This window comes from Oenanthe melanoleuca, chromosome 7 (assembly GCF_029582105.1).
Source record: "Oenanthe melanoleuca isolate GR-GAL-2019-014 chromosome 7, OMel1.0, whole genome shotgun sequence".
Taxonomy (NCBI): Eukaryota; Metazoa; Chordata; class Aves; order Passeriformes; family Muscicapidae; genus Oenanthe; species Oenanthe melanoleuca.
The window spans coordinates 21,661,800-21,689,355 of NC_079341.1; the positions used below are offsets into that span (position 1 = coordinate 21,661,800).

The 27,556-nt window shown below is 59.4% G+C and overlaps 1 protein-coding gene across 1 annotated transcript; it reads left to right on the forward strand.

Moving 5' to 3' along the window:
• Positions 1-22,503: 22,503 nt before the first annotated feature.
• Positions 22,504-27,390, forward strand: LOC130255603 (rac GTPase-activating protein 1-like). The gene is made up of 16 exons (XM_056496496.1): positions 22,504-22,691; positions 22,799-23,001; positions 23,086-23,222; positions 23,427-23,505; positions 23,694-23,747; positions 24,359-24,436; positions 24,752-24,872; positions 25,085-25,275; positions 25,498-25,659; positions 25,806-25,901; positions 25,974-26,175; positions 26,252-26,357; positions 26,503-26,635; positions 26,710-26,812; positions 26,921-27,038; positions 27,113-27,390. Exons 1-16 carry the CDS (start codon positions 22,607-22,609, stop codon positions 27,162-27,164), a joined length of 1,920 nt encoding a protein of 639 aa, XP_056352471.1. The 5' UTR covers positions 22,504-22,606; the 3' UTR covers positions 27,165-27,390.
• Positions 27,391-27,556: the final 166 nt, after the last annotated feature.

Below are 27,556 nucleotides of genomic sequence, written 5' to 3' on the forward strand. Positions count from 1 at the left end.
GAGCCAAAGTTTCCTTAAGGCAGCTGTTCCCCGTGCCACCCTGTCCCCAGCCCATGCCAAGACTGGCCTCTGGCCGACCTCTGCCCGCGGTGACACCGCTCGTCCCTTTTGCCAGCCAGGCTGGGTTTGCACCATGGTGGTGCTGTCTTTCAAAGCACAGTCGGTTCCTGGGGCTCAGCTCAGCAGGAAAAGCTGGAGACGGTGCAGCCCACCTCTGCGGTGGTGGAAGAGGGCCAGAAACATTTTGGGTGATGTGACAGAGCAGCGCTCATGCTGCAGTAAAGGGGACGGGCAGGGCTGCCCCGTGCGCCGGGACCACCGCGAGCAGGGAGGAACGGGAGCTCGCTCTCCCTGGGGAATAATAAGCACAGGAGAAATTACAGCCAGGTGACATTTTAACGAGCTGGCGTCCTGTGTGGCATTAATATTCCAGGGGCTGCAATTCCCTCGTGGGTGTTTGAGAGATGAAAAAAAATCCCAGCCCAGTAAAATCAAATAAATAAATCTCTGCCTAAGCGTGGCGTCTCCCCCGCCCCCGGCGCGGAGCGGGTGGCACGCGGTGTGATTTCCCCTGTGATCCCCTGCCGCCGAGCAAGCAATCGTCTCATCTCTGAGCGTGGCGGCAGGATGATTTATCCCGGCTCCCGGCGCCCCGGCTGGGGCGAGAGCGCGGGGCCGGGGATGATGCATTGGGCAGGAGCAGAGGTGGCAGCGGGGGGAAGGCAGGAGAGCAGGGTGCGAGCACGGGCCACCACTCAGTTCTAAATTAATTTTAATATTTGACAAATCAAATCTACTTAGGTGAGCCACGGGCCATGCAAAGGAGATTTATGAGGGTTTGGGGCTGTCGGCTGCACGTGTAGCCCTTATTCACCACTGCCTGATGGGGTTCCAGCACTCACAGCATCACTAACTCCCCCCTCCCTAGGAGCAGGGATGCAGACAGTGAAACAGCTAACAGTGGCAAGAAAAATGTCCCAGAATCTTAAGTCCTGGCTTATTAGGCTAGCAAGAGTGACAGACCCTTTGCCTGCCCCAGCTCTAAGCACACTGGCAGAGCTGGCGACCAGGGCACAGTCCTGGCTATAGCTGGATGTGGTACCTGATGCCCAGGACGTCCCTGGGAACTCCAGCTGAGCTAGAGAAGAGCAGCCAGTTCCAGCCTGCTGGGGATGATGCTGGAGCAGTTTCCCATGGTTTGGGGGGATTATAGGCCTGTGGAGAGGAGAGCCATGTGGGAAGCAGGTGGTGCTGTGCAGGGTGTGCAGAGCCATTCGCCTGCAGGACCATTTCAGTCCCAGTTCCATCAGGCCCGCAGATTCATGGGCCCTAGGAGGTGACAGGAAACCTAATAGGTTTTAAGACAGCAACATGCCCTGAATCTGCAAGGTGCCTGAGCAGGCGAGGCAGGGAATCCAAAATATTTACAGCCTCAAGGGACTGCGGAGCAGTGAAGGCAGGCTGGGCTGCCTGGGATGAGATTTCCATGCTGGGGACAGACTGCTGCCATCCCTAAAGTGCTATTGGAAATCCCTCTCTCAGCGTGGGCATCCCCCCAGCAGCTCTGCAGAACTGGTAGGGGAGACTCAGGGAAGCCCACTGCCCCTGAACTGAACCCACTGCTGTGGCAAAGCCCCAGCATGGGGGGTCCCCTGGATTGCAGAGGTCTTTCACAGTGATGCTAGAGAGGGGTCTTCAGTGCTTTCTGCTCCAGTGCCCCTCACACCTGCCTGTGGGTGAGTGCCACCCGTACCTGTTTTTTCTTGCCAATTACTTTACTTGGCACAGTCAGGCAGCCATGCCCCAGTGCTCAGGCAGGGAGACCAGGGCTCCCTCCACCAGCCCTTTCCTGCAGGATGCTGTTACAGAGATGCAGCACTGGGCTCTGTGCTGCAGACCAGCCCCATGACTCGCTGCAGCCTCAGGCTGGAATACCTCAAGGGACCTACAGCACATCCCTGTATTGAGGGACACACAGAGGTCCATAGCCCATGGCAGGGCAGGCAGCCTTTCCCGCTCCTCCAGCACAGAGGCAAGCGGTGCACAAAGCTCAGGCTGGCCCAGAATCCTGGGTGGCTCCATTTTCTGTTCTGTCTGTGCCCCCCCATCTCCCACTCTAACAATGGCAGAGTCCTCCAACTATCCCAGGTGTGCCAGAGAACAGCCAAGGGCCAGGGGAGAGATGTGAGGTAGAGGAGAGACAGCCTGTAGGCAGGGATGACATGTACACCTACACCTTGCAAGTCTGACAGTATAAAACAGAGATCACAAAGGTCTCTGAGGACTTTAAGAAATCTCTGCAAGTTGCCTGGGCTAGTAGGGACCAGCTTTAAGAAGTGATGGATGTAAGGAGAAGGCAGTTTCCAGCCCCTGCCTAGCCTTGTGCCTGGCCAGGCTGCCAGCTGGCCATGGATGGCAGGTGCTGCATCCCAGCATGTCCCTACACAGTGGGATGAAGTAGGATGGATGGAGGACTAAGCCTCTGGGGCTGTGAGCTTGCAGTGAGCTTCATCCTCACAATGGCACACAGCTCCTGATGCCCTCTCCAGCCCAACTGCAGCCCTACAGGTGCCCCATCCACAGCAGAGGTAAACAGTGCCAGCCTTGGTGATGCACAGTCCATGGGAAGGTGGGCACTGTGTTACAGCTCCAGCTCCAGCAGAAGCGTATGTTCCCATAAAATATCTACATTTGGATGCAGAGACTTTCAGGGATCCGAGAACGCTGTGCTGATAATTAAACATCTGCTCTGCATTTGTCTGTCTTCCTGCCACAATGCTGCTCCAGCCCTCATTCTCCCCTCCCTGTCCTCCAGCAATCAGTCTGGACAGCATTCCCTGCTCAGTGCTCTGTCCTGGCCCTGAGCCACAGCATCCTGTGCCATGGGTGCTGGAAGAGAGATGGCAGCTCTGGGCACCCTCGGAGCAAACAGCAGCTTCTGCCAGCACCCACAGCCTTTGAGAGGCTGCAAAGCCAACAGCCTTCTCTGTGGCTTGCACCAGCCCAAACAGTTTCTCTGAGCCCCACCAAGCATTGCCAGCCAGTGCTTGTCCCTGCACAATCCCCTGGGCTGAGCAGACAGCTGCCACCGCCATGCTGCAACAGGAGAGCATCAAAACAACCTCCAAATTGATCTCAGAGGCTCTCCTGCAAGCCCCAGCCATGTCCTGCTAGGAGCAAGCGTCTGCTCCAGTTACTGTCTCCTAGGAGAGCACCGAGGGCTTCGGGCTGTCACAGGAGGAGCAGACCCAAACATGACATCTCCATGGAGCCCGAGCTATGGCAGGCAGGGCCAGAGCACCACTGAGCAGATGGCACCACAACCTGGATCGATGGGAGCTGCCTGGGCCCCATGAGGGCTCTACCAGCTCAGACAGGGCTGGGCTGTGGTGGGATGAGCTTGGGAAAGGGCTGGGTCTCTTTCCTAGCTGAGGTGCCCTGACCCCAGCTGTGCCCTGCCTCTGCCCAAGCACCCAGCACGGCTCAGCTCAGGCAGCTGTCCCTGCCCACACTGCTGGCCCTGAGTAGTGCCAGCATGTGTGGGGACAGCACCCTGCTCAGAGTGGGGTTCCAGGAGCCCAGGTGAGCACAAAGCTGGGGGAGGCTGTCTGGGGTGCACTGCAGAGCACCTGGTGCAGCACCCCAGCACGTGCCAGCCACAGGCCCCCCTTCACCAGGGCTGCCCTTCCTGCCATCCCTTGCCCCCTGCCTGCTCCCTGCCCTGCCTCCCGGCCCACACGCTGTTTGTCACACTTGTCACCATGGCAAGGGAGAGATTAGCGTAGACCCTCCGCTCCTGCCCCAAGCCACTGATTCATATTCATGAGACTTCAAAGCATCTCTCTGGCTCTCCTGCACCAAACCTAATCCTCTGCTGCAGCACCGTGCCAGCAGCCCCAGCCTTCTCTCTCAGCTCCACACTGGGAGCTGGCAGCCCCACAGCCCTCCTGCCCTGGCTAGCCATGGCCATGGCCATGCAGCCACACTTCCACCAGCCCACTGTCATGGGGGAATGCTCTGCACCATGGGGTTGCTGCCATGGGAGCCACAAAAATCAGGGGTTAGGGGCACAGAGGTGATGGTTGTTGTGTCCTCACCTGCACCTGCCCTTCCCTCCACCGCTCAGGGCTGTACCTGCAGTACTCTGCCTGGACTGCCAGCCCAGCAACATCCCTGCATGGACTGCAGTCATACCAACAGGGGATGATTGATACAGGTGCCCCACAACCCCCTACACACCTGCCACAATCAGCAACCAGCAGGCTTTGGATGGGCACTACTGAGGGGCAGCTGGGTATTCAGATGCCCCTTGCTGGGCAGTCCTCCTGCACCCACCAGTGACAAATCCTGCAGCACGGTACCAGCAGAGCAGTGTCAGGGAGCGTGCCAGAAGCATTTGGAAGTGCAGGCAGGATCAAAGTGAGTACCTGCTCTCAGCCTGCCCCTGCAGAGAGGACCACCAAAAACCCGAGGGCTAACTGGGCAACCTCCAGGTACAGCTCATCTGCTCCCCAGCAGCATCACATGTGGGTCAAACACAGGGAGCCAGTGGTACCATGCCACCTGCAGGTGCTGGCAGCCCCATGCCGGGCAGGGTCTGGCTCTGCACGCAGGTCCTGGCTGTGGGCGGGCAGGTCCCCCATGGAGCCATCTCCTCCAGATGGTGAAGGCCATTAGAGCCGCTCTCATGCGCATGGAGCCATAAAGTTTATGGGGCTCATCATTTAGCTGTAATGGAAATAGTTAAATCTGTCTCTGTTTAAGCAAACTCTGCCCTCGTGGGAGCGCTTGGCGCAGGCAGGCAGAGGCCTCCGGTGGCCAGCAGGTTCCTGCGCTCGCCATCCATCACCCTGGCACCTGGGACATCCAGCCTGGCACCACCTGGCACCTGGACATCCCTGCCACGTCAGGATGGGGGCAGGCAGTGATCCCTGCACTACCAGCCTCAGTTTCTCCTCAGTGCAGACTGCTAGAACCAAATTTGGGGCGACCAGGCAAGATCTGGGACAACGTAAATTGCCTGACAGCAGAGGCTGAGAGGTAATGTGCAGACAGACAGGCAGAGAGGGCAGGAAGCTGCAAGGAGGATGATGCCTGTCTGCTTCAGGCAGGGCACCCACAGCCCTGTAGGGTGAGGTGGATTTGGCCAATGCAGACCTGTCCTGCCTGCCAGAGCACACTGTATGGGGCAGGAGAGCAAGTGATGCACCAAAAGCCACTTTTCATCCCTCACAGGCACCCACAGAGCCGGGCAAGGAGACATGATCCCAGCACAGCCCAGATTGTCCCCAGCTCTTGAAGCAAGGTCTGATCAGGGAGAAGGGTGAGAGCAGGCCCTCCCTGTGCCGCACAGCCCCCCTTAGCCCTGGCCCAGGGATGTGAGGCTGAATCCCCACGTGGTAAGCTGCCAGTGTGTTTATGGAGGGCCACTTTCTCCCATGGGAAGGGTGGGGGTGCTGACCTGGGATGGGGTGAGACCCTGGGGCTGCTGCCACTGCTGGAGCCACCCATACTAAGCCAAGGTGGTGCTAGGATCTGCCCCCCCCCCACCCCCCCAGCATGCAAAGCATGATTAATTATGGAATAAGTCATTAATATTCACAGCTAATTAAAGATCCTTATCATGAGTGATGAAAATCACTCTCCAAATTATGGGACAAAGATGGAGGAGGGGGAAAAAGCCCTTCATAGGGGCAAAGCTCTGGGGCAGGGGCATATGGGTCAGTGGCCATACCCTCCTTGTGGGATGCCTGGGTCTGGCCGTGCGCTGGCTGGGATGCAGTGATGGGAAGAAGCCAAGGCAGTGGGCACTGGAGCTGGCAGAGGATTCAGCCACACTGGAACAGGGCCCAGGAAGCCCCAGGGGCACCAGGCAACCCTGCCTGTGGGTCTCTAACCTGCCATCCCATCATGTGTGGGACACAGTCTCACACTCTTTGTGCTGGCCCAGTATTGCACACCTCCTCCTGGAGCAGGGATTGTCCTAATCCTGTGTCATGCAGCCTCCAAGCCAGCTGGCCCCAGCAGCCTCCCAGAGTGAAGCTGGTGGGGCTGCCTGGTCCTTGAGGAGCAGGTGGGAAGAGAGGACACCAGAACTTTGCCTGAGCTCCTGTTATACAAATGAAAGGTTTTTAGTGGGAAAGTCTCTGGGAGAGTAATACATCTCCCATATTGATCGCAGGCCAGGGACCAAGGCACGGCTTAAACAGTAATTGATTTCTAGCCGCCGAGATGTGTTGGGGAGCATTGATTTAACAGCACTGCAGACACACTGCTACTAATCTGATTAAAGTATTTAGCAGAAATGTTATTCTTTTAAAAAAAAACAGAGGGAGGTGACGGTGCTGCCTGGGGCTGAGGAAGGCCTGTAGAGCAGGGACAGCCCAGCACCCTGCCAGCAGGGACCTGAGGACAGCTCTGTGCCTGCACCCTGGTGGGAGTGCCACTGCCCAGGCACACATCACTAGCCAGCGGTGCTTGCAGCCATTCCTGACAGGGCTGCCAAGGATGCGTGTGAGCCTGGCAGGATGCAGTCAAGGCAGAGCCAAGGATGTGTGCTGGGAGTGTGGACCCTGCCAGTGCAGCCACCAGCTGTGCCGGGGACAAGGCAGGAGTGGGAGGAAGCAGAGGCAGCCTGTAGAGGTAGCCCTGGTTGGAGGTATGCTTGGCTGGTGGAGCAAGCACGTGGGCCACACCAGAGCTGCAGCAGCCAGGGAGGTGCAGGAGCCAAGGTCTAGCAGTGCCTGGGCATGGAGGAAATGCTGAGCAAGGGGGACCACGCAGCGACCATGTGCACTGCTGGCCTGCTGGCCATGCAGCATCCCATGTTCAGCCTTTCCCCACATTGTGCCCTGCCTGTCAGGCTCTTGTATGCTGTCCCCTCCTGCCCCTGTCCTGCCCCACTGCTGAGGGCAGGGATGGATGCTACTGAGAATGGGATTCCCCCATGGGACTCCCCCATGCCAATCCCAGCCCTTGTGGAAAGGTACCAAATGAGCAGGTGGAAGGGTTTCTGCCACTCCCCATCACACTCATCAGCCCAGTTAATTAACAGGCGATGTCAAACAAATAAATTATTCCTGCTTCCTATTGATTCTAATTTACTGGCCCCTGGAGAACCCAGGATCGTTTATCCCACCTGTCACCCCTGCACAGCAGCTGCACTAACATCTGCCCTGCTCCCCTCACCTCTCCTGCCCATCTACCTTCAGGGCAGAGCCAGGCACAGCCATGGGGCCCATAGTGCCCTACATCACTGCTTTTGTACCCCAGAATGCAGCTGCACCTGGGTCTGCTTCTTCTGCTGGGAATGGCAGATACACTACTGCCAGCAGCATGGGAGAGAAACTGTCTGCCCATTGCCATGGCACCCCTGCTTGCCGGGGTTCAGCATCATCCGGGGGTTCCCTGGCTCCCGCCAGCCATTTTGCCTCCCCAGCACCGCCAGAAAGGGTGTGGGTGCCAGTTCTGGCTACCTGAGCATCCAGGTTCCCAGCCCAGGCCATGCCCACCAAGACAACAGCCGGATTTCCCCATTGTCCCAGAGAGAGGCCCCTGCTGCTCACGCACCAGCCTTTGATGCCTGTCGCTTCTGCAGGAGGCTGATCAAAGCCTGAGCCCCTCCCAGCTCCCACCCCTATGGATGCTGGATCAATAAATCAATGCCAGCTCAGCTGCTGACTGCACAGTAAGCTTGGTTGGGAGATCCTGGAGAGGAACAAGGTCCTGGCATCCACCTGTGCCTGCTTTGGTGCCTCAGTTGATCGGTGATGTCACACTGGGCTAGTGATGCACCACACCAATCCAGGCTCTTAGGCAGAATGGGAATGGCTACCAGCCCTTGGCAGCCAAGACTGTCTCCTGCTGGGGTCTGGGCAGCACCTGGTGACACGTCCTGGTCCTCCCCTGGCCAGGGCACCACTGCCCAGTGCTGCCTGCAGCAGAAGGCTGCAGGAGCCCCTGGGCTCACATGCAGTGGTGCAAGTGACAGCACATATGTCCTCCCCTGGGTATAGGGTTATCAGCTGGCTCAGCTGAGGGATGCTCTGGGCAGGAGCCTGCCAGCACAGAGCAGCCCTGGCCTCACCACAGTTCCCATAAATGACACGCCACGCTGTACTAGGGCAGCTGGAGCCTGGCCAGGGTCATGGAATGCGGTTGTGGGTGCAGCCTGCCTACCTGCCCACCTGCCTGCCTGCTGCTCCAGGCACTGGTGCTTTCCAGATCTGGATGAGCTGGGTTTCCTTGGATTGGACAGATTAAATTGATCCCAGCCAGACGCCAGTAGCAGGCTGCTTGCCACATGCCTATAGTCCGAGCCTGCCTGGAGCATTTGCTGCTTGGATAGGGGTCACCTGGCATCCGGCTTGGGAAGGGACACACAGAGCACTGGACTCACTATGGGCAACCCTGCCATGTGTCTTCTGCTGCCTGTTCTTCCATAGGTCCTTGGACATCTCCTCATAGCTCTTCCCTTGCAGAAAGTGGAGCAGGAACAGCCCTGCTGCTGTGCCAAGGGGAGGGTGAGGAAGTGTAGTGGATGCTCTGCCAAGCTCTGCTGCCAGCGTGGCCAAGGCCAGGGGGGCCGGCAGGTGACTCACTCGCCCTGAGTGATTCATCTCAGGTGGCTGTCAGGAGCAGCCAGAGAGCCAGGGTGGCTTCAGCTGTTTCAGGATGTCATGCCCAGAGCCAGCCTATCATCCTGGATGCAGAGATTGCAGCCAGCCCTTGTCGGAATCCACATGCCTGCTCCCACAAAAAGTGGTCCTCATAGATGGAACCGGGCTATACCCGCGCCTGGGAGCTGCCAGCCTCCCCAGCAGTGACCCACCTCTCACGCTGCCAGGACTGTGGGGTGCCCGGCGGAGGGCAGCCCGGCTGCCATGGGGACTGGCGCGGTCCCACGGCAGCGCGCGGCGGGGCGCGCAGCAGCAGCGCTGGCAGCACCGCAGCCGGCAGATAAGCTCCCTGCTCATCCTCATCGCCTGTGACGGCAGGGAGATTTATGGCTCCGAGCTGCGATTTGTGCGCGGCTCCAACACACCGTATTGATCACTCCTGGTTGCTCCTGCTGCTCCCTCACCTCCCAGCCCCTGCCTGTTAACTCTTCCAGATCTGCGGACCCCCAGGGCCAGGCACCCTTCTGTGCTGCAAGGAGCATCCCAGGTCCAGGCTGGCTGGAATGTCAGGGCCCGTCTCATGGGAGAAAAGCAGAGATTTTCCTAGCTGGAGCTCAAAGCAGAGCAGGCAGGGGAAGTCTGGCTGGGTTGGCAGCTAGGAGCACCCCTTGGAATGGAGAAGTGCCAAGAGGACAGAGAGGTGCTGGAGGAGCCAAGGGGACAAGGATGGCAGTCAGTGATAAGGGAACAGTGCAGAGGGGATGAGGCATCGTGCCAAGAATTAGTGCTCAGTGTATGGGGACGGCAGGTGGTGACAAAGGAACGGTTCCCAGGGGACAGCGATGCCATGGGCAGTGCCAAGGGCACATGGACAGCAGTGTGCAGCGAGCAGTCCCGGGGCCAGCTGGGGGGCTGATGCCAAGGGGATGAGAATGGGGGCAGCCGACGGGGGACGGGGATGGGGCTGCAGGTGGCTCTGCAGCAGCAGCAGGAAATGATGTGTGAAATGAAGAGTTCCTGCCCAGTGCCCAGAGGGAGTGTGCAGCATACTGAGCAGGGCTGGGGCTGGGGAGGGGGCTGCAGGGGGGCGCACGGCTGAGGGGGTCCCCAGCCTTGTGTGGGGACCCTGGCAGAGGGGTCTGCATCCTTCCCACAGGAGAAGCGGGAAGAGGGCTCTTGGCATGGCACTGCTGGGTAGCTGCTGTGGGGCTGGAGGCTGTGTGGGGCACAGCCTTGCTAGATCAAGCCCTCGGTGTCCCCTGCTGCGACGCCCCAGCACCGTGTACCCGCCACCCCCTCCCTGCTCGCTGGTTTCCCGCTGCTCCACGGAGATAATTAAATCCGCTATTTCGGCAGGTTCCGCATCCCCTGCCAGGCGGATCCGCAATCAGCCTCGAGAGGGCCGGGGGGCACCCACCTGCGCCCCTCCACCCTCACCGCCCCCACACTGGGGCACCTTGGCTGGCCCTGACACCCCTGCCTGCCCTGCATCCCTGTCTGCACCCTGGGGACAATCGTGGGTGTTGTGCGAGGGATAACACACTCCTCTCCCGTGTTGGTTGTATCTCCTCTCCAGCTCCAGGGTGGCAGTCCCACTCTAGCTGCTCTTGAGGGGTGAGTCCTGTCCCCAGAGCCAGGCTGGCTGCAGAGGGACACTTCCAGGGGTGCCACAGAGCCTAAGCGTGGGCAGGAGCTGCTTCCCACCAGCTGTCCAATGTCCCCAGCTTCCCATTCTTCCCCAGTGCTGATGTTATCTTCCTGCAGCACCCAGAGCAGCTTTAAATAATTCACAGAGCTGGGCTGGGGCACAGATGCTCCCACAGGCAGCTGGTGCGGGCGGGCAGGCAGCGGCTGGGTGGCAGAGATAGCGGTGCTGTCCCCGCTGGCTGCCCAGGGCCTGCTGGCACCTGCCAGCTGGGAAGGAAGGGCTTGGGCTGTTCACAGAACAGAAGCACTGAGAACATCATCCTGAGACAGTTCAGCAGAGTCAGGAGGTGAGCAGGGTTCCCAGGCAGCCCCACACTGCACTGCCCCCACGCCATGCCCCACACCATGCCCCCTGCCTGGCTGGCTGTCCCTTCCACCTCCCCTCTGCCCCCAATCCACTATGCAGGATGCCAGATTGATTCCTGAATCTGGCAGCTCTGGCTGTAAATTTTAATCAATAATTTAAGGGGGTAAAACTATTAATAGAATATTAAACAATCTGCTCTTGTGTGATGCACGAAGGTGGGAGTGAAGCTGGGGGTACCTGGATGACCTGCACAGCTGCCTCCTGGTCCAGACAAACACCCCAACATTACCTTGCCAGTGCAGAGGGGAGAGTGGCAAGCATTGCTGTAACTAATTGGCGGCTGTGCCAGGAGAGGGGAGGGTGGCATCCATCAGGGAGTGGAGTTATTGATGGACTCCAAGGCTGCTATTACCTGCCAGCCCTGCTATTACACACACCATCACTCAGTGTGTGGCTGCGACCGCCACGCCAGCCCCTTGGTGGTGCCTTGCACTGTGCTGGCCGGGAAAACCACTGCAAACAGGTATAATTACACAGACAGTGCCCACCAGGAGTGTTTTTCAGCTGCAGTTCCACTACCTGTGCTGCTAACTACACGTTGCACTGCTGCTGTTCAGTGCTGACTGATTTTTCCTTTAGGTCTTGTGTCCCCAGCCCCACAACAAACCAGCACTGTGCAAACCCCATTGCACGTATCTGCCCTCCCACAGTGCCTTCTCCACCTTCTGCAACCAGTTTGGCCCCACACAGCCTGGCTGAGCCAGGAAGGAGGCAGCCCCTGCCATCCTGGAGTGGGGAGCTGGCCTTCACCACCCTCAGGTAATGCCTTTGGGAGCCACCGTGCTGTGACGATGAGAGCCCACCGCAGCCTGACTCATTCTGGGAGGATTAGTCCCTGATCCCCCACTGCCCGGACCCAGGGAGGGCAGCTCTAGGAAGCGAGGAAGTGAAATCAGGGAGATTAACCCTGCTCCCCAGTGGGATGGAAAATGGAGGCACATCTGCTCATCCAAATGGAAGGAACAGCCGCCCTATGGGGGAGCAGATAAAAATAGGCTGACATTTACCTGGCAGCCCCAAGCTGGGTGGGTGGAGGGCACCATGACCAGCCTGTGTCCACAGAGGGATGCAGGCATCCACTCGAGTGCCAGGCACTCATCACCTGCTCTCCTGCTCAGGCTGCAGAGACAGCGTGAGGCATGCAGCAGCGTGGCTGTGTGATAGCAGGACAGTGTCCCAGGGCAGCACCAGTGATGGGGAGTCCTGCCAAGGCAGGGGTGCCTTCTGGGCACACACAAGCATGGGTACGGGGCAATGGCACAGCAAGTGTGTGTGAAAGGGGTTCGGTGTATTCAGGGCTGCCTGTGCATGGAGGTGGGCAGCCAGGTGGCTGGCAGTGAGGTGGGAAGCTGTGGCATGGGAAGGGCAGTGAGCTCAGATTAGTGCCTAAGCCAGTTGGGGTACTATTGCTCCTAAAAGGGTGGTAGTGAGAAGAGCAGGCACAGCTGAGATCTGCAGTAGAGGTGCTCAGGTAGATGGTCCAAGATGTCAAAAGAAACCTTTTACCTGGGCATTCTTCCCTGCAACCAGCAGAAAGAAACCTCATCACCTACCCAAAGTCCTGCAGTCTGGGCTGCCAAGAAGGGCTGACGGCACTCTCTGCTCTGCTAAGAAGCCAGAGGATGCTACAGGAGCTGTTAGCACCTCTCCACTTGCCTATAGCAGCCCTGCTTTCCCATGCACAGACCAGATCTGGGCATCCTTCTACAACAGTTTTTCCTTGGGATGACATTTGCCTCTTCACAGCTAGCTCCAAGCATCAGGGGCCGCCACCCTACAGTCATAGAGGTCAGGATGCCTCCTCCAGTATCACCAGCTTGGCATCACACTTGTGACAGGCACTCACCTTGATGTGTGCCCAGAGGCTCAAGTGCCTGCCCAAGTCAAGGCACAGCACCATCCACCCCAGCCACAATGAGTCCAAGCTGAGGCACCAAGAGCCAGCACATGGGTGGGAAGGGTTAACTGCTGTGAGAGCAGAGCCTCCCCTTCCTCCCCCTGCACTGTGTTTTACAGGCCGGAGCTATTACCAGGAAATGTTCCCATCAGCACCATTGATCCCCTTGTTTACAGCCCAGTAATCCTCCACTGTTGACTCAGGAGCAAAAAGGGAAGAAGGGAGGGGATGGCTCCCACTTGGGCATTGCCTCCGCCCTGCGTGCATCCCACCCAAACCTGCCTGACGCACTGGGGTGACCCTGCCACACCTGGCTGGGCACTGGAGTCCCTGCAGCCAGTGGGAAGGTATGGAGGGTGCCACAGTGGCAGGAGCCCGACCGTGAGAGCAGCCATGGCCCTGCAAGGGCTGGCTGACACAGGTGCCCCCTGCCAGCACTGCCCTCTTGGCACACAGCTGTGCCCCCCACTCGCTGCCTAACTCCGGGTGGAAGAGCCCCGTGTGACAGCCCCACTTTGTCCTCATTAGGGTGATGAGCAGAGGCGTCATGCTAGATTAGAGACCCTCCCAACTCACAGCTCTGCATGTGCCAAGCTCGAGCAGCTGCCAGCTGGGACAGCCAGTGGCAGTGGGCACTCACACACTGCCCGGGGAGGCTGCAGCCCCCGAGGCTGCCCACCAGGCAGCAGGGCTGGCAGGACTCTTGGAGTGAGGTGCTGGCCTTGCACAGTCCTACCTGCTACTCCCCCTGTGTGTCAGCTCTCCCCAGCCCAGGAGGGCTTGGAGCCCTAGGCCAGGGCTGTAGCTCTCCCTAACCCTTGGCCCAACAGAGATCCCACGAACCTGTGCCGAGCATCTGTGCCGAGAGCACTTGTGTGGTCTTCTCTCAGCTTTTTACTTCCTCTGGCTCTGATAACACCAGGGCTCAGCCACCTCCCTGTGCCCATATCCCAGGCACCTCCTCCTGGAAGAGCAGGATTGTGCCTTCCTCTGCTCATTTACACTGCTGCCTGGATTCAACCCATCTCCTGGTACCTGCTCTGCTAGGACGGGATATATTTGCTCCTTTTTAAAACCCTCCAGGCCCGGATTTACCTTCCCTCCCTCTGTAAGCCCTTAGGAGCCTGGCTTTCCCCCAGAGCCCAAGGTAGAGGTAAGGAGCCAAGCTTCCCAGTACAAGGCTGCAGGTCACAGCCTGCCTCTGCTGGGGCTGATCCAATCTGGGCAAATCCCAAGGCTGGGCCCCCAGCCTGCCCTTTCTCTGTGCCTCCCAGCCCAGCTTCACAGCACAGGCACTGCCAGAGCCCCCCAACTCAGCCCAGTGCACTCCAGCTCTGCATGAGGCTCTGCCCTAGCCCTAACAAACCCAAGGCCTTACAACCACCAAAACTGGTGGCTGACATCTTTCCCCTTCCCTGACCCTTGGTCACTGGGGACTAGGATCTCCTTCTCAGCACCACAGCAGTGCACTGGGCTGTGGGTGCCAGCCCAGGGGCCATGCCTAGCCCTCCCTGCCCCCTGGAATGTCCCCCAGTGGCCACTCACTGTCTGGAAGTCGCTGCTGTTGCAGTCCTCCTTGGCGAATGTGCAGCGGACAAGCATCTCGCCCAGATCCAGCTGGTGGCCCGCTCGCTCATAAAACTCCTCCAGGTGGAAGGGACGGCTCTTCTCCTCCTCGCTCACGGCCAGTGTCCCCAGCAGAGCCTCCAGCCTGCTCCTCTCGGGGCTTTCTGGCACCAGGGGCCGGCCAGCACTGTCCAGGATCCCCAGCAGCTCCCCTGCCCAGTACAGGTCGTGGCTGGAGAGCTGGGAGAAGCGGGCAGGGTTGAAGTTGCAGATGGTAACGGCGGGGAAGATCTTGTTGTGCTCCGTCTCCTCCTCCAGCTGGGTGCTGTGAGGGTACTGGAAGTACAAGCCCACACACTTGGCATAGGCATGGATGAGGAGGGCCAGCGAGCCCAGGAAGGCCAGCAGCCACAGCAAATTGCGGACGGTGTAGCGGCGGTGCCGGAAGATGTGATGGATGCCGTGCAGGGTGGTGCGGCTGGCAAACTCCTCCAGGCTGAGTGGACTCTGCCGTGGGGCCGGGACATTGCGTGCTGGGTGCCCTTGAGCGCGGTCCCCCGCAGGAGGGGCGGCAGACGGCCAGGGAGAGCCCCAGGTGCGTGGGGGAGGCATCTGAGCTTCCTCCAGCCACATGCTGCCGGCCGGCTCTGCCGCTCCCGCTGAGTCCGAGGTGCCAGGTGAGGTTTGAGGGGTGGGTGAGGTCCCGGCACCGGCCGGGCTGTGCGGCCAGCGCTGCGCAGCGGAGCGGGGCGGGACCGGTGCGGCTGTGCGCCCGCACCCTGCCCCGAGCGGGAAGCTCGCTGAGTGCCGGCATCTCAGAGCTACTTAGCGATCACCACATCCTGCAGGAGCTGGAGCCAGAGCCTGACACATCCTGGAAAGCTCAGGGCACTCTCACTGCCTGTCCCCCGGGGTTGTGGGCAATTACTTGGAGTCCTGATCACTTCCACGTTCTCTGTGCACTTAGTGTGGGTTCCCCAGGGAGGGGGAGACAGGCAAATTCCTCATTTTCCCCTGCCAGGACATGCAGATGCCATCTGGGCAGGGCTGCATGACCCTGGGCTCAGGAGAAATTGGGGGTCAACCCGTCTTTGGCCATGGAGATGTGGGGGAACCCCAAGCTCTGTACCAGCGTTGCAGAAGCACAGCTCATCAGGCTGGCCAAGGAGTCAAGATGTCAGGTGTCACTCTTGCCACAGCTCCTGTGCCCTTGGACTCAAACACCTCCTCTGGGATCCCCAAAAGCTGCAAGGGGCTCATGTCATGAGCACAGGAAAGAGTGAGGGGGGGCAGAGCACATGGGGGCAGTGACACAGACCTCAGGGGAGTGCCAGGTGCTGGCACCACCTGCGTGCCACCACAGGAATGATGCCAGGCTCTCTAGTAAAAGTGCTGCCCCGAGGCCAGGACATCTGACACGGTGGAGGGGCCAGCACCCCTCACATCCCTCACCTTCACACTGCACAGGAAGATGCAAAACCTTTTATGAGGCCAGCGCTGAAGATGAAAGAAACAGTTGCTTGTGAGTGGTGAGAAGCACTTGTGTACACAAGAGCTTGTGTCCCTTTCTGAACTATTTCAGTTGGTCTAGTAAAAGATGCTGCTTTTTCTTTCCAGTCTCACCACTCATGGATGTGTCTGAGCAGATCCCACAGCAGCAGCTTGCTGGCAGTGGAAGCAGAGCAGAGGCACAGAGCAGAGCTATGGCTGTGAGGCCAGGGAGGGCACACAAGCTGGGATAGCAGGCTGTGCTCTGCAGCCTCCCAGGAGAGATGATGGGGAAATGGGAGGCAAGAATGCTCAGGCACAGGGAAGAGGTGTTTCCCAGGCCCAGTGGGGAGCAAGAGGACTGGGCTCTCTCCTGCAGAGTTCAGTCCTGCCTGGACACCCAGAGGGCCTCGGAGTGCAGCAAAAGGCACTGCAAGACTCTGGTGGTGTCTGTAGCCAGGGACTGGCCACATTGGCCCTGCCCAGCTGTGCTCCCCTGGCCTGTGCTCCCCAGCACAGCTTTAAATCCATTAGCTTTGCATAATTAGATTTTTCTCAATTACCAGATTATGATAATTAACAGCTCATTTGTAGGAGGCAGTGCCTAATCCCGGCATCACGCCTGGCTCGATGCCAGCCTGGCTTTTGGCTGCTTGTGCTGGGACAGTGGGCAGCAAAGCAAACACCAGGACAGAGGAGCCTCAAGAATGCTCCCAGGACCCCCCAAAACCTCTAAACCACTGCTGACCTAGACCTCCCCTTCACGGCCTGGCCAACACAGCCTGCATGGACAGGTTGGTCTGCAAAAACAAGGAGAATGAGAGCTCAGGGAGGAACAGCATCCTCTGGCAAAGGGAGCCAGCAGGGTTTTAGAAACAGCTCAATCACCCACATGGCTCCAAAGATGCAGAAAACATCCTGCAATGCCTCTTCCTACAAACAGCCACCAAGGCAAAAAACATGGGAGAGGTTAGCATTGTGGGCTGGGCTGGCACTGCTGCAGTCATTAGGAGTCTCATTAATGAACTTTCCTAGTCAATAATGTTGTGATGAAGGACAGGAGAGCAGAGAGGCAGCTGCTGGTAAGGTACCAATCTTCATCACGGGAAGGCAGGGCAGTTCAGGCAATTACTGCCCATCAACAGAGCTTCATCCCTGGTAACATAATAGAGCAAATATTAAGAGAAAAATGCTTCTGAGGACCTCGAGGGCAAGGGAACAGGGAGCAATAAAGATATGCTTGGAGCTCACACAGAATAAATCTACCCAGTCCAACTTCGTAGCATTTTTTGGGGTAAAATTGCTAAATAAATTGATGGTGAAGAGACAAGAGGTATGAAATATCAGGCTTTTATTACAGCATTTGATATAACATCTCAGGGTACTAATTCAAATTGTGGGGACAGCCATCCCCCTCTCAGGCTGGGTGCAGCTGAGGAGGCGAGGGAGATAGGGCAGCACACGGGGAGTATGGTGGCATTCTGTGACACCAGTGATTGCACTGCCAGCAGGGCAGCCTCTCTTCTCCCACCCAGGTGAATGTGTTGCAGCCTCTGCAGCCCGAGGTGGCTGTGACAGGAGCACCAGTGTTGCATCTGGATGCACTGGGACAGTGCCCACAGCCAGCCCCGTGCCCCTATTGCACTTGTTTGGGGCCACCATCTCCACACAAATGAGGCTGATTCAGGGCTCTTCTGCCCCTGCCATGGGCTCTGCTTGCAGAGCTCTGGCTGGGAGGAGGCACTGAGCGTGGGTAGCAGTCATGCCCAGCCAGGCATGACTGGATGGGATGTCTCAAGCTGTTCCCTTGCGTCGACTATGCGTGGCATTTCTGCTGTTCCGCCATGAGCATCTCTAGGCAGGGGATCTGGTCCTGCCTCTCCCCCCAGCATGGGCTGCAATTTCGGCTCATGCAGGCAATAAATCAGCCTGCTTGCCCTGAGGTGGCTATGTGGCCCCTGCTGCTCCAGCTCACATTTCCCGGCCTCAAATTACCCCAGGCTGCCAGAGAGTTGGATGATTTCGTGCCTCTCTTTCAAACACCCCCTGCTCTGTCGTTGTTGCCAGATTTTGCCAAAGCCCCTCGAGTGTCTGCATGTCCAGGAACAGCACATATTCCAGCACATGGTCCCAATGGGCAGCCCTTCTGGTGAGCAGAGCTGCACCAGCCCTGACTGCTCAACACCACGGGGAGTCAGACGAGCCTCGGAAAGGCAGCTTCACTCAACCACAACGGCATTTGCTCCTCAACTACATCAGGGTCAGAGGTCCCCTGACAAATTTTGACATGTTTTTCTCAGTGGGGGAGCAGCCCACAGCGTAGTTTTTGCTGGAAACCACCTGGAGCTTTTCTTCTTTAAAACAGTTTCTCTCAATGGGGTTCCTTTGATGCTCACACTGGGAGCACCACATGCAGCAGTTACATTCTCAGCTGGAGTCTCCTTTCCCCTCACTGATGAGTCCCTCTTCCTGTCCCCTTCAGCCCTTCCCCTGTCCCAGCAGTGCCAAGCAGACAGAGGCTTGAGGGGCTGGAGGCGATGGCAAGCTCTCTGATGGAAACTGCCCTGCCACAGGGCAGAGAGTGAGAGAATCCCTCTGCTGGTAGCACTCACAGAGTGTTGGGGATCACGAGATGCTGAGGGAAGCTCGTGGAGAAGGGGCTCACAATGGCACAGCTCACCCTGGTGTCAGGCCAGCCAAGATACCCCATAAGAAAAGCACTAAATCCATGAGACTACTCAGACATCCCAGGTTGGTGTGATGAACAAAGCACAGTGATTCAGGGGCCAAGCAGAGAGAAGAGATCTGTGTTTGTGCAGCATCAGCAGATTTCCTCACAGCCCCCACTTTTGGGGCAACAGGGGAAGATATTCAATGAGGCGCATCCACAGTGGTCCCAGCAGGATCCTCTCCCCTGCATGCTATCTCCTGTCTCTCTGCAGCCTGGCTTCTTCCCACACCAGCCTCTTTCCAGCTCCTTGCACTGGTGCTAATCCCCTAATCTGTGCAAAGCAGTAATTTTCTGCATGGCACAGCAGCTGCTTTCAGATCTACCTCCCTCCTCCTCCAACAGCCAGTTCTCTTATCAGCAGCAGGTATCAGGTGAGCCAGGCACCATCTACTTCTGATAAACCCGTGTTTTATTTTGCCCTATTTCCATTTATCTCCAAGCTTGTAATTATCCCTCATCTCACAAGGCACTGTGCTGCCCTGCGTGGCGAGGCGCGGAGGCGACGCGTGCTTTGCTGGGCAGCCCTGAAGCAGAGCCTCCTGCCAGTGGGGTGCAAGGGGCCCGGTGGGGTGATACAGGGGGATGGGTCCTGCCCACCACGCTGGCTGCAGAGCTCTGCTTCCCTTTCTCCACACCCGAGCCGCGTTCCCTTTAATCTCGCACAGCGGTGGAGATGGGTTTTCTCCCTGTGAGCCAGATGTGTTGCACGGAGCATAAACACCCGCGACAGTTGTTGTGCTCCTCGGTGCGAAGGCATCAGATGTCTGCATTAAAACAAAGCTCTCCACTTAATTACTCAGGCTGATAATTCAGCGCGTGGAGGCGGCTCTGGCTGAGAGCAGAGGGCTGGATCACAGCTGGGACTGGAGAGCCTTGGAGTGCACATTAATCCCGGCTCTCGCAGCCCTGATTAACGGTGCTGGAAACCTGCCCACCCCATTCATTCCCAGGGGAAGGGTCTGTTACTGCCCCACCAGAGTGGTGCCCAAGAGGCCCTCCTGACCCCTTGCTGGGCCAAGACACTGCATTCCCGGTAGGAGGTGTGATGTACCATTGCTCTGAAGGTCCTGTGCTGCCCTGGGAACACCCACCCACTGCATCTGAAGGCCAAAGGAGCTGGGTCCAGACACTGAAGTTCAGGTAGGACCTGAGGATCACCTCATGCAGGGACCTGCTTCCAGAGCACAGCTGGAGAGAGCTGGAGACAAACCATAGCTGGGCTTAGAGCAAGACCACTCAAGGTTTTCTCTTTGGAGCTGAGGCTGCTTGCTCCTGCTAACCAGAATTTCTCATTCTAGGAGCAGCAACCACCTTCTGCAAGTTATCTTTGCTCCCCTCAATGATCACCAGGTCCTAGGGGGACTCCTGGGGAAGTCCCTCACTCCACCATGTGCCCTTGGCCCATAAGCATCCACCTGGCTCTGCCAGTCTGTCTGGATGTGATGCTCCCTTGGACCTCTCTCCCCTGCTCTCTCCCTCCAGCCTGTTCCTCTCCCTCCCTCCTTCCCTCTCATCATCTCTCTCTCTCAGTGCCTGGGCATCCCTGGAACTGGGTCATCCCTCTCCCAGCAGAGCCCAAGTCCCAGAGCACCCAGCAGGTCTGCCTGTGGGGTCCTGTCTGTCAAGGGAGACTGATTTCTTCCAGCTCAGCTCCAGCCCTCTTATCTCTCCTTCCCGGTCTATACACTTTGCTCGGTGGCTGTGGTGAGTGGGAGCGACAGACCGCATCCTGCCTGGGCTGAGCACCCACGCTAGTGCTGGGCACGCAGGACAGAGGGGCCCAAAACAGGCAGCAGGCAGCAGGCAGCTGCAGCCAGCATATCCCAGTGGGGCCCCAAGAGTTAAATTGTCATGTATTCAGGGCCATGCGCTGGCCAGGAATTACACTTTTATCGGCATGCGGTGCTGCCGCCACTTGAATTGGGACTGGGAACTCTATTTCCGAGCTCACCCAAATTATTCTCGAAGAGATAAAGCGCGGTGCAGAGCAGCGCCGGCGCTTCATTAACATTCCCCAGCCCATTCAGCTTTAAACGAAGATTGCCTGCCTCGGAAAATGATAAAATTGAACATGTGAAGCAGGGCATTATGTTCCATCAGCCGATATTATTTCCCACGCAGGGGCCGAGTGGAGACACAAACAGCTATTTATGCAGTACCTGGCCAAGCCAGGGTGGCTTGGGAGGGGGGAGCAGGCAGCAGCAGGGAAACAGGATGGGTGGCAAGTGCCTCCCACCCATCCCTGGGCAGAGAAGGGGCTGCCTGCATGTTGCCAAGGCCACTCTACCCTCCTGGGGGTTGCCAGGCTTGTGCCTAGTGTGCAAGGTGGGTCCAGGACCATAGACCTGCTCCATACATTGGGTGTGGAAAGGGATTCAGGGGTGTGTGTGTTCCCGTGGGCAGCATTGGCAAGGCTGGGGCATCTCCATCTGCAGCCCTGCTCCAGAAATGCATGTCCCATGCTGGGGCTGACCAAGTGGGGTGCTGGCTCCATATGCAGGATGGGGTCTCACCCTCCGTGGCTGGGTGCTGGGTCAGTGGGGCTGAGGAGCATCCACAGAGAGGGAGCACATGCCCCCCCAGAGGCAGGCAGGGAGGGCTGAGTGGGCAGGGAGGGCTGAGCAGGCAGGCCCCCGGGGCTGCAATTGGATTTTGCTTGGCCATGCTGAGCCTATCGATCCAGTAGTAATTAAAGTCGCTCCAAAACCTGACTCATATTCAACCTTGGGAGGAAGGAGCTTCACTGAGAAACACCCTCTGTTCCCCATGGTCTGACACAGGATGGAGCAAAGCCTTGCCAGGGTGCTTCCAGCCTGCCACAGCCTCTGATGGTCTCTTTCCCAAAGGGAGACCGTTCCTTGGCACTGTCTGGGGCTCAGGCAGCAGCACCCATCAGGCAGCATCCTGACCAGTGTCCCTGGTACCACACAATCTTGGTTGCCAGTGCTGATTAGGTTCAGCCCTTGGAGTGACAGAAACCTTACAGCTATTTTATGGATCCTGGCTATTTTCTCATTAAGTGCCTGAGACACATCCCCGGCATGTAGTAGTACTCTCCCATACCCCTTTCTTGTCACTGTCTAGGGTCTGACTGGGCAACTAGCGCAGCGAGGGGAGCCAAGAGTCACCGAGGTGTTGGGATGGACTTGGAGCTGTGTGTCCACAGGGTGCAAAACCTCTTCTCCAGGTCAGTGTCAGCCTGGGAGGTGTGAAGGCCCGCGAGGATTCTGCGAGTTCGTGTGTATTTTTATATGTGTGTGTCTGTGTGTGCAGGGACTTGCACGCCCAGCCCTGCCGCCAGCCCCGCTGCTATTCCCGGTATTTGTAGCAGGTCGGGACAGGCACCGGGGAGGGGGAGTTGCCTTTCACCGGCGCCCTCCGCATCCTGCCCGGACTCTCCCGAGGGAAAGAAGGGCCGCCAGGACCCGGGGGCTGCGGCAAGGAGGGGGCACGGGGCCGGGGGCAGCCCTGTGGACCCTCCGGGCAAGGGACCCGGGGGCAGAGTACGGGCAACGCGGGCAGCGGCGGGGCTTTGCGGCGGGGAGGTGGCTCCATCTGCAGGACACGGACCAGGCGGGAGAGCCGGTGCGGGGCATCCCCGCCGCCCCCGCCCGGTATGCGGGACACAGCGCTGGGGGACAGCGGACAAGGACATCGGCTCCTCCGGCCCCTCCCGCGCCGTTCCCGGGATGCGGCCGTGGGAAAGTGGTGCCCCCTCCAGCACCCCTGCACACGCAGCGCCTCCTACGCCCGGTGGTGCCCCCGATGCCCCCGCACGCCCCGAGCACCCCGCACCCACTGTCCCTGCACCCCTTAAGCGCTCTCATCGGGTACACCCAGTGCCTGGGCATCCCTGGTCTCCAAAGGCACCCTTCACCCTGCTCCGCATCCTTGCAGCCAGTGCTGCCACCCGCACCCCGGGGCATCCCACGCCCTGGGATCCCGGGAATGCTCCACCGCCCTGGGATCCCGGGAATGCTCCACCGCCGGGCCGGCGGGCCGGACCCCGGTGCGGCAGGAGGCGGAGGCGGGGCCGGGACGGGCTCCACCCCGGCCCCCGGCCCACATAGGCCGGCCGGGAGGGCCCCTCGCCCCCGAGCCTGCGCCGTCCCGGGGCCCCACGGAGTGTCCCGGCGGTCGGAGGAAAGCGTGGGGCAGGAGCTGCGGGTGGATACGTGAGAAGGGGGTGCCTGGCTGCGGGGGCCCGACCCGTCCCCGTCCCGGACGGCGGGATGCTGCGGCAGCGTTGCGGGCGGCTCCTGGTCCGGCTGGAGCGGGGGCTGCAGCTCCTGGAGCTCAGCGGCAACGTGGAGGAAGGTGGGTGTGTGTAACCCTTCGGCATCCTCGCCTCTGCCGCCGGCATGGTCTGGGGAAGCGGGGGGCTGGCCCCCGTCCCGGCTGACCACCCACTGCTGTTTCCCCAGACTACATCCGGATAGCTCGGTGCTTTGAGGCGACGCGCCAGAGATGCTGCAGGCTGGAGCAGGATGGGCGTCGTGCCCGCGAGCAGCTGGCCCGTGTGGAGGCCGAGCGGGCAGCACTGGAGGTGAAGCTCAAGCACGCCCGAAACCAAGTGGAGGTGGAGATGAAGAAGCGGCACCGGGCAGAGGCTGAGCTGGAGAAACAGGTCCGGGGGCTGGCCGCAGGGGTACCCCGCGGGGCTGGCTGCGGGGCCCTCAGCCTGCTCACCACCACCCCGTTCCACTTGCAGGAGCGCAAACTTCAGCTGGTCCTTGAGTTGCTGATGCGGGAGCCATGGGGCAGCGAGGCACTGAGCAGGGAGCAGTGCTCTGTTCTCAGTAACCTGGCTGGCTGGCGCCTTGGGGCAGCCTTGGCACCCATCAGGAGGTGAGCAGGGTGGCGTTCCTCACCCCAGCCCTCGGGCAGCCCTGGGGTGGGGTCGGCTGTTCCCCTCTCCCCTTCATCACTGCTGGGCTTGAGGGGCTGGCTGAGCAAGGAGGTGCAGAAGCATCAGCTGTGGGCTCCCAGGAGTAGCTGCACAAGTAGGTGCTGACTGAGGGGGAAATTGCTCCAGCTGAGCTCACTCTGCAGGTCATCTGCAGCGGATGAGTCGTGCCAGTCCCTCCTGTCCCACTCCGATATCAGCTATGACCGCACTGAGGATGATGTGGTAAGAAGTGTTCTGCTCTGAATCTCAGGATTTACCCCAATAATGAGCGGGTAGTTTTGCCCCACTTCTGCAGTGGCACAGCCTCCTTTGTATATCTGTGGTAAGGGGTGGGCTGCTGTCAGAGCTGGAGATAAATGTTGGGGATGCCCCTGGCCTGATGTAGCCTCAGACTCCCTACTGCCTTTCAGGATGTTGATATGATGGTGGTGCAGACCCTGAAGCGCAAAGTTCCTGACAGGCAGGTATGAGGAAATGCTGGGATGTGGCAGTTTTGGGGGCTGGTGTTGAGGTGGTGTCTGTGCCTCTGTGTGGCTGAGGATCCCCCAACTCTGATCACACTCCTTCAATGTGCCCTTTGGGTCCCTTTGCCCACCCAGGTCCCAGTGTGCATCCCAGGCTGGGGTGGTGGCCCCGTGCCATGCAAGGTGAGGACACCCAGATACTTCTCCATCCCAGTACAGGAGGCTGCAAGGAGCCTGGAAGGGAATTTAATTTATTGATGCTGGGCTGGGAGCATCGTCTCTCGGCAAGCCTCCCACGATCAATAGAAACTCCATTACGCTCCACCGTGGCCCAGCTGGGCTCCTCAATAATTCATCACCACGTGTGGGCATCCCGCACCCCGCTCTGCTTGCACCTCTGCATTGCAGGCCTGACCTGGCTTCCCCCAGCCCCAGGGGCTGGCTCTGACCCAGTGGGGAAGCCTGGGTCCCCATGATGCCTGGTGTGGGGAGTAGGGTGAGACTGGGACATTTTGTTGGGCTGAGGTCACTTGGCTTGGGTCCTCTGGGGTGTGGGGAAAAGTCGGGGAGGGAGGTCTCTGCCTGCTCTTCATGCTGTCTTCTGTTTGCAGCGTGTGTCCCTGGCCCCTCAGGTTGGCCCTGTGGTGATGGCAAAGCGGCACCGTTCTTCTGTGGTTCCCCTTAATGCTGTGAGTAGAGACCCAGCGTGCCCTGGGAAGGGATGGGCTGCGTGGGTTTTCCCAGTGCCAGAAGGCAATGCTGCAGCCCTCACTCGTGTGGATGCTGTCCTTCAGCCTGTATCACCTTGGTCCCAGTGGGGATAGCATCCCTGGCTATGCCAGACCACTGCCCTGAAGCCTGCATCCCCCCTGTACCCATGGGGCAGCATCCCTGGCTGTTCAGGACCACAGGGATGGCGATCAGGTGGACCAGAGATCATATGGGAGATATTGGAGAACTGTGGGGCTGCAGTCACATATCTTACCGGTCTCTCATTTTGACAGGTGAGTGTCCCCTCTTTGCCCCCTCCTGCTGAAGTCCCAGGCCCTGCTGACAACCTCATGCCTGCTGTTCTGGTGCCTCAACGCCGCTCTCGCCAGGGACATCGTGTCTCCACACGTGCAGGTCCCAGGACGGGCTGAGAAGGGGGTTGAGGGGTGGTGTGGGGCTAGCCTCAAGGTGCTGCTGTCACAGGGAAGGGAGGGGATCTGTTGGGGGATGCTTGTCCCCACCATGGAGGTACTGGGGCCCTCTGGACATACCAAATGCCACTGTCTCGTGCAGAGACTCCCTGGCGGGTGGGAAGGCTCCAGATGATGGACTGGCTTACCTTTCAGGTGCCCCTCCACGGCCTCCTCCCTCTGCAGAGATAACCACGGTGTGGGGCACCAGTGAAGATCGAGGCTGCTGTGCTGCAGGGCAGGAGAGCCATGCTGAGGGCAGCTCAGTGGGACAGCCAGCACCAGCCCCCTTCCCCTCCCCTCCACAGAGTCTCCCACCAGTCCAGCACAAGTTCACCTCCAAAACGGTGCGTGACCCCGGCTCTATTTCCCCTGGGGAGTTGGGCAGGGGAGAGAGTTATGGGGTTGGGGGCCAGGCTGTCATTCATTCCCCAACCCCTTAGCTCTGCAAGGGGAATGGATGGAGACAGTGGGACCTGGCTGGGCGAAGTTAAAGGATACCAGATAAAAGATAAAGGTACTGGATATCTGCAAGAAAGGGGGCCCCTGATCCTGTTCCCCCTCTCCAGGTTATCCGCCCTGAGCCATGTCATGTGTGTGGCTCCCGCATCCGCTTTGGGAAGACTGCCATCAAGTGCTGCCTGTGCCAGCTGCTGCTGCACACCAAGTGCCGGGAGCAGTGCCCCAGCCTCTGTACACCCAGGCCTCACCACCACGCCTGGCCCCGCGAGGTGAGGGGGGCACAGCAGTGCTTGGGGGGCCTCTCCATGTCCCCATGAGGCTTCAGGGCTACTGGTCCTAGAATGCTGGGCCTCTGCCCACCCTGGCTGCAGGGCTGGGCAGTGGGAACAACACAGGTTGGCATTGTTCTCCCCAGGGTGTGCTGGCTGACTTCGCGCCCTCCACGCCGCCCCTGGTGCCCACACTGGTGGTGCAGTGTGTGACAGAGGTGGAGGCACGAGGCTTGACAGAGGTAGGGGCCAGGATGGTGCAGGTGGCAAAGGTGTGGTTCCCACAGGGCTGAGCCCCTTTCCCTGTGCCCCAGACAGGGCTGTACCGGGTGCCAGGCGCGGAGCAGCTTGTGCGGGAGTGGAAGCGGAAGCTGCTGCGGGCTGGGGGTGCGCTGCCTGCCCTTAGCAGCGTGGCTGACATCCATGTGGTGTGTGGGGTGCTCAAGGACTTTCTGCGGGGGCTCAAGGAACCACTGGTCACCTTCAGCCTCCACCCTGCCTTCCTGAGGGCTGCTGGTGAGCAGGGGTCCCAAGGTGAGGGAGGGGGAAGGGATTGCTTCTCCCCTAACAGTGCTCCCTGGCACTGCCACAGACATCCCTGATGATGCTGCTAGTGACACAGCCCTGCGCCATGTGGTGAGCAAGCTGCCCCCAGCCAACAGGGATACCCTGGCCTTCCTCATGCTGCACCTGCTCAGGTGAGTGGCTCATCCCAGCACCGGTCTGTCACCATCTCCTGGCTCTCTGCCCCTCACCCAGGCTTCATGCCCTAGAGCAGGGAAGCTGTGGATGAGGAGCCCCTGGGCTGGGCAGCATGCTCACATCCCCTGTGCCCCCTCCCAGGGTGTCGCACAGCCCTGACTGCAAGATGGATGTGTTCAACCTGTCCCGTGTGTTTGGCCCTACACTGGTGGGACACAGCTCAGCCAACCCCACACCGCTCGCCATCATGGAGGATACACCCCGGCAGTGCAAGGTGAGGGGTCCCTGAGGTGTGGGGTGTACCCTGGGCACTGCCAGTGTCCCCATCCTACACCTCTCACTACCCAGGTGGTGGCTCGTCTCCTTTCGCTGCCACCTGACTTCTGGAGAGGCTTTGTGGAGACCGAGCAGGAGAACCTGGTGCCAGTGCCAGCCCCGAAACGTGAATGTGGTGAGCACAGGAGCTCTCCAGCCCCCACCCACCCTGCCCTTTGGCTTCTTTGAAGGGTCCTGGTTGCCCATGGCTGGGGGTGATTGCTGTCCCCACTCTGTCCTGCAGAATCGTTCTTCCAGCCCGTTGCCTCTCCGGAGCCCAAGGCAGGCCAGCTGAGCCCGGCTGGTACCTGCTGCCTCCCCAGCAGCCTGCGGAGCTGCGTGGGCACTGCCACCCGGCCCCCGTGAGTGCTGTCGGGCGTGGGTGGGGGCCCAGGGGAGCTCGCTTTGTACCCCTGACTCATCTCTCCCCACGCAGGCAGGGGCCGGCCCCAAAGAAGGTGGGCCGGTTCTTCCCTTCTCCTGTGTAGCCTGCAGCAGTGGCTCCCTCGGGACAAGGAGCTGGCACTGGAGGAGGAGCAAAGACTGCAGGACCAGGCAGCTGCCTGTGGAGTAACAGGGCCGAGCTCAAAGCTCTGCTCTGCTTCCCTGGGGACTGGGGAGCAGAGCTGGCTCTGTCCAGCTGTGGTGGCCGGGACAGTACCCTAGTGCTTGTACTTTGAATCAGGTTTACAAGATGTAATAAATGTTTGCAGCAAAACGCACCTGGCTGTGGCTGCTGTCTGTCCTGCCCTGCTGCTGCCAGGGGTTGGGGCTCATTCGAGCCTGGCTGGGCAGCAGACAGGAGCTGAGCAATGCTCCACAGAACCTCTGCTTTGGGAGGGCAGGCAGAGCCCCCTCCCACCTAAGCTGAAGCTCTATT